We start from the raw sequence: 4878 nt of genomic DNA, 5'->3' as shown, positions 1-4878 counted from the left end.
TCTACTCCACTGAATTGAAGACCGAGGTCACTACAGTTAAAATCTCTTGCTGATTTAATCCACCTTTAAACTATTAATGTCTGTGAACAAATAGCCTATGTATTTTTATGTTTGTGTGCCTCAGCGTTTCTGAGTGAACACCGCTGGTTTACTCACTATTTTAAAGTGTACTGTCGATCACGTGATATGACGTCATGACGTGCAGCTGACGTTACCTGAAAAATCTGTCCAAGATGGCTACCCTCTTGAGCGACGTGTATCAAGAATGAAACAACTTGTAAGTAAACCAAAACACTTCAAAACTACTTTGCTTGTTGTAATATTGTAAGAATATCATATTACACGTGATATTTGACTTAGACGAGGCTATTTTTAAGTTGCAAGCGCGGTGCCGCGGGCGCGATTGCCGTCAGTCCGCCTGCTAGTTACAGATAATATCCTGTGTACTGTTAATGTCGTGGCAGGGCAATAATGTTAACGTTAGTCAATAACTCTTTTCAGCAAGCGATAGTCCTTCTGTTTTTGAGTGTGTTGCTGCTGTTTGTGTTAAGCGCCCTGCTCTGGCAAGTTCAATGTGATGTTATCTACATGCTGATGCACCCAAATGAGCTAGTGGCTAACGTTAGCAGTTACGTTAACTTTTACTCAAACAAAGTTAAGGTTATGGACATAATAGTTACCGAATGAACTATGCAAGTTTTTATTAAACCCTTTACAAACGTCTTTTCATTATAGGTTTAAGTGGAAGGAGTGCAGTGAGCATCCCCAAAATCAAGGTGACTTCAAATGTTAATTTAGTCTGTAACTATTTTTCACCATTTCTTTTATTTGGAGCCTAATTCATTAGCATCAATCAAACGTCTCTTAAAAATTAAATCTCTTGCTGTCTGTTTTTGTGTGCATGTGCAGACCTACATTGTCACCAGAGAGCAACTTTATCGGTAAGTTACATTCACTTGAAATTCTGTATCATTAATTTGTCATTAAAGAGGTTGATTGCATAATTTGACTGGTTTCATATTGATTGTTTTATCTGTGCAGGTGAAGGACTTCTTGGGGAAATGGCCGGCTCTTCGGATTGAATCACAGGTAAAACAGACTCGCTTCTCTTTTCTGCCACTCTTCACACATATTTCACTGCCAAGTTTTTAATATGTATCACATTCAAATGGAACAGCAAATGCCACTATTCACTGTGTGTAAGAACTATCACTTTGCATGTGACCATGTTGCTCAACAATGTATTTTAACGGAACATGTTGCATCACAAATGTGTTTTCGGTTGCAAATCGAGTATTAGTCTTTTTATATAATTATTTTTGTTTGTTTTTGTAGCTTTGTGCTGAGTTCCAACGCATCACAAACGTCAACATACGGAACCAGTTCTATGCTGTGCTTGACCAACACACACCTGCACTGGTGGCCTTGTATAGGCAGAAGGCGGCACGAACCGGTAAGATATCAGAGGCGCTGAGTGACATCTTAAAGACTTATGAACTGATATGTTTTGTCTCTTATGTTTACTGTGATGGCCAACTTATTCAAACTGAAAATTCACTTTTGAGGTTCTTGCAGATTGTGAATCCATTTAAACGCTTTTTAATTTCAAACTTTACAGGAACCCGTAAAGCGCCTCCATAATTCAGAGAACAACCCACACAAATACGATCCACAAACCGGGTAAGACTGCGTATTGTATACTGTAAATGTTAATCTACCACTATATGGATTTGAAATACTAAAACTGAATTTCATTGATGATGCCTGCAACTTTTTCCCCCAGAATAAATTCATCACATAACCTGGCTGTGACCACTTATCTCTTCAAAGAATTAAGGACAACTTTTACAGACGTTGACCCTGAATGTGCAAAAGGTAATCTTAAAGATGTTGTAATCATTTTAATGTCCTCTGTTTTACTTAGTTTTATTGGCATTACATTTATTTATGATTTATTTAACAGGTTGCAAGACGTATTTTGAGACTTTGCGGAGGAAGTATTCTTTGGCTCAGCCTGAAAAGGCCAAGAAAAGAAACACTATGAAGAACACTGCAAAGAACCGTCAAAGAAAGAGACGGGTAAGTTAAGAAACTGGTTAAGCAGTTGTTGTTTTTTTCTTCTTCAGAATGTAACTGTCCTCCTCTCTGTGTTTTAGTGGTTAAATTACTGTCATGTTTTGCAGTTGCTGGAGACCATGTCCAGTGTTGTACAAACCCAACACATAAAGGGAACTGTGGAAGACTGCAACAATAGAACTGATGTCTGATGAAGATGCTATTGTTGATGGAAGGCCAGTGTGGATGCTGAGGTCTCCACCAAACAGAACCACAGAGTTATCTGCTCTCTGCCAGGCACTACAAACCAGACTAGAGGCTGACCCACGCTACGTCACACCACCAGTGCATCATGGCAGTTTGAAAAAATTAATATTTACATATATACACTTTAATTTCTATATTTATTTATTGATTTTAAATTGTTTTATATTGTATACTTTGTATATTTGTTCCTTTTTGATGTGCATGTTGCTGATCTCCACGTTTTGTATTTTATTCCTTTACACCTTTGTTAACATTTCTTTTTCCCCATTCATTTTAATGTATGTTTATAATGTTCATGTTATATTTGTTTTTGTTCCTTTAAATTTTCATCCCCTCAAATATTTTTGTTCCCCCATTCCTTTTTAATGCTTGTTTATAATGCTCTTTGTAATGTTTTATTTACCTTAATAAAAATGTCAGACTTTCTCATTGTTCTTTGTGTGTGTTTTTAAAATTATATTTGAATGTATTAAAATTGGGGTAAGGGGGGTTTAGTGTATACTGAGCAATATCTGCATAGCTGGCCTATAACCAATCAAATCACTGTGCGAAAAGGCCTAGGGTGGGTTATGTTCTAAAAGTAACCAATCAAATCACTTTCCTGGGTTTTCAATGTATCCTGTCCTCCAATAGTGGTCTGGGTAATGGGAGTGGTTTTAAAAGAAAAGGACCAATAGGGGGGAAGGCCAAAAGGTGCACAAAGGTGTGAAAATGTTCTCTTGAAAAAAACCTTTGAGGGATTACTTGCCATGGCAACAAATGGCTGTAGCACGGGAGTATACGTCCACAACATACATCCGATTTGGTATCATTTCGGATGTATACGGATATATACAGACCCATGGAATTTGAGCTATCCGGCCAGTATACTCCCGGATTCTTCCGAATTCCAGCAGTGTATACAGGAGTATACTGGTCCGGATACACCTCTTTTCATGCAGTGAAAGGTATAATAGCACAGTGTATTATTACACTGTAATAAAGGTATAATTTCACAATGTATTATGGCACTGTAAAAAGGTAGAATCACACAATGTATTATGGGACTGTAATAAATGTGTAATAACACAATATATTATTACATTGTAATAAATGTATAATAACACAATGTATTATTACACTGTGATAAATGTATAATTTCACAATGTATTACAGTGCAGGGAACTACACTGCGACCAAAATGGTCGCATATGCGACCTTTTGAAATGCTATTGCGACCCTAATTTTTAATGGGTCGCAAATGTATCACTGATTATTTTTGTACCTATGTTTTAGGCAATATGCTATGATTTACTATGAGCATTTATTAAAACAGAAATGTGTATTTTAAGAATACGTTTTGTAACGTGCTCTGCCTCTGAGCATTCAAAACATCAAGTTAACTTCAGCCCCGCGACCGTTACTTAGATTAAAACGTAGCCTACCATTGTATCAGTGGTGCGCGAGCGGCTCTCTCTTTCTCACACAAACACGGACGCGCGCACACACAGAGAGAGAAGATAATTGTAAAATGAAAATTGACGGGCTATAGTTTACATTTAATATTTAACGTTTTATATTTTAACGTGTTCTAACGTGTGCGTTCCTTCCTCAGCGCGTACATGTGAAGCTCACATGCACTAAAATCCTGTCTACCAGCGCCTGGATAATGGACTAAGTTATCTTTCGAGTCTTATTGTGCTTATACTGTTAAATACACACAAGGTTTAGATAAACAAAGTCGGTTATGTCTAAAGTGAAAGCAAACTTGAGAAAATTGAGTAAATCTGCTTGTCAAATGCGTGTATATTAGACGCGTCGCGCGCAACTCTGTCCTTAAAGGGATAGTTCACCCAAAAATCATTTACGCACTCTAATGTTGTTCCAAACCTGTATTAATTTCCTTCTAATATTTTCTAATATTTTTCTAATATTAATATTTTGAAGAATGTGGCTATCCAGTAGCTGGTCCCCATTGACTTCCAAAGGAGAAAAATATACTAAGTCACTGGGGTACATCAACTGTTTGGTTACCCACATTCTTCCAAATAACTTATATTTTCAACAGAAGAAAGAAACTCATTTGAGTTTAAAACAACTTGAGAGAGTAAATTATGACAATTTGAATTTTTAGGAGAACTATTCCTTTAATGTTAATAAAACAACAAAATGCAAAGAGAAAATCACTCACTGCTCTTGACTGAAGTAGCTTTAATAAGTATCAATGTATAATTTATACAGTGAAGTCTATTTTGTTTTATTTTCATATTTGTTCATTTAATTACTGTCTTCAATGCTACTGTTAAATACACCTACTGAAGCTGAAAACATAAAACACTGTTTATTTAATTTGTATATTAAGTTGTGTATGTGTAATGTGCATCTTTGATCTTAATATTTAATAACAAAGAAAATAATGACAAATATTTATATCTTCGTCCATGTCTGCCATTTTTTTATATATGTTTTTTTACCCAAGGATTTGTTTTTAAAATATGGACATAAGTTTTGGCTGTAATGCTCAGTCACAAATAAGTAAAACCAACATAAAAAAGAATTGTGATAAAATCGTGAATT

General features: G+C 35.8%; 1 protein-coding gene across 1 annotated transcript; it reads left to right on the top strand.

Moving 5' to 3' along the window:
• Positions 1-1339: 1339 nt before the first annotated feature.
• Positions 1340-2360, top strand: LOC308704861 (uncharacterized protein). The gene is made up of 5 exons (XM_081389466.1): positions 1340-1453; positions 1619-1680; positions 1784-1875; positions 1964-2079; positions 2184-2360. The coding sequence occupies exons 1-5, from the start codon at positions 1388-1390 to the stop codon at positions 2265-2267; spliced, it is 420 nt and encodes a 139-aa protein (XP_081245592.1). The 5' UTR covers positions 1340-1387; the 3' UTR covers positions 2268-2360.
• The last annotated feature ends 2518 nt before the right edge of the window (positions 2361-4878 follow it).

The sequence above is a fragment of the Scardinius erythrophthalmus genome (genome assembly GCF_964197995.2).
Source record: "Scardinius erythrophthalmus genome assembly, chromosome: 16".
NCBI classification, from domain to species: domain Eukaryota; kingdom Metazoa; phylum Chordata; class Actinopteri; order Cypriniformes; family Leuciscidae; genus Scardinius; species Scardinius erythrophthalmus.
This window is presented reverse-complemented; position numbering and strand designations above follow the sequence as displayed.

Excerpts from the sequence above, each read along its gene's own strand:
- LOC308704861 (XM_081389466.1), top strand. The coding sequence starts at position 1,388 with ATGCTGTGCTTGACCAACACACACCTGCACTGGTGGCCTTGTATAGGC. Across the intron at positions 1,454-1,618 it reads GCAGAAGGCGGCACGAACCG|GAACCCGTAAAGCGCCTCCA; the intron begins GTAAGATATCAG and ends CAAACTTTACAG. Across the intron at positions 1,876-1,963 it reads TGACCCTGAATGTGCAAAAG|GTTGCAAGACGTATTTTGAG; the intron begins GTAATCTTAAAG and ends TTTATTTAACAG.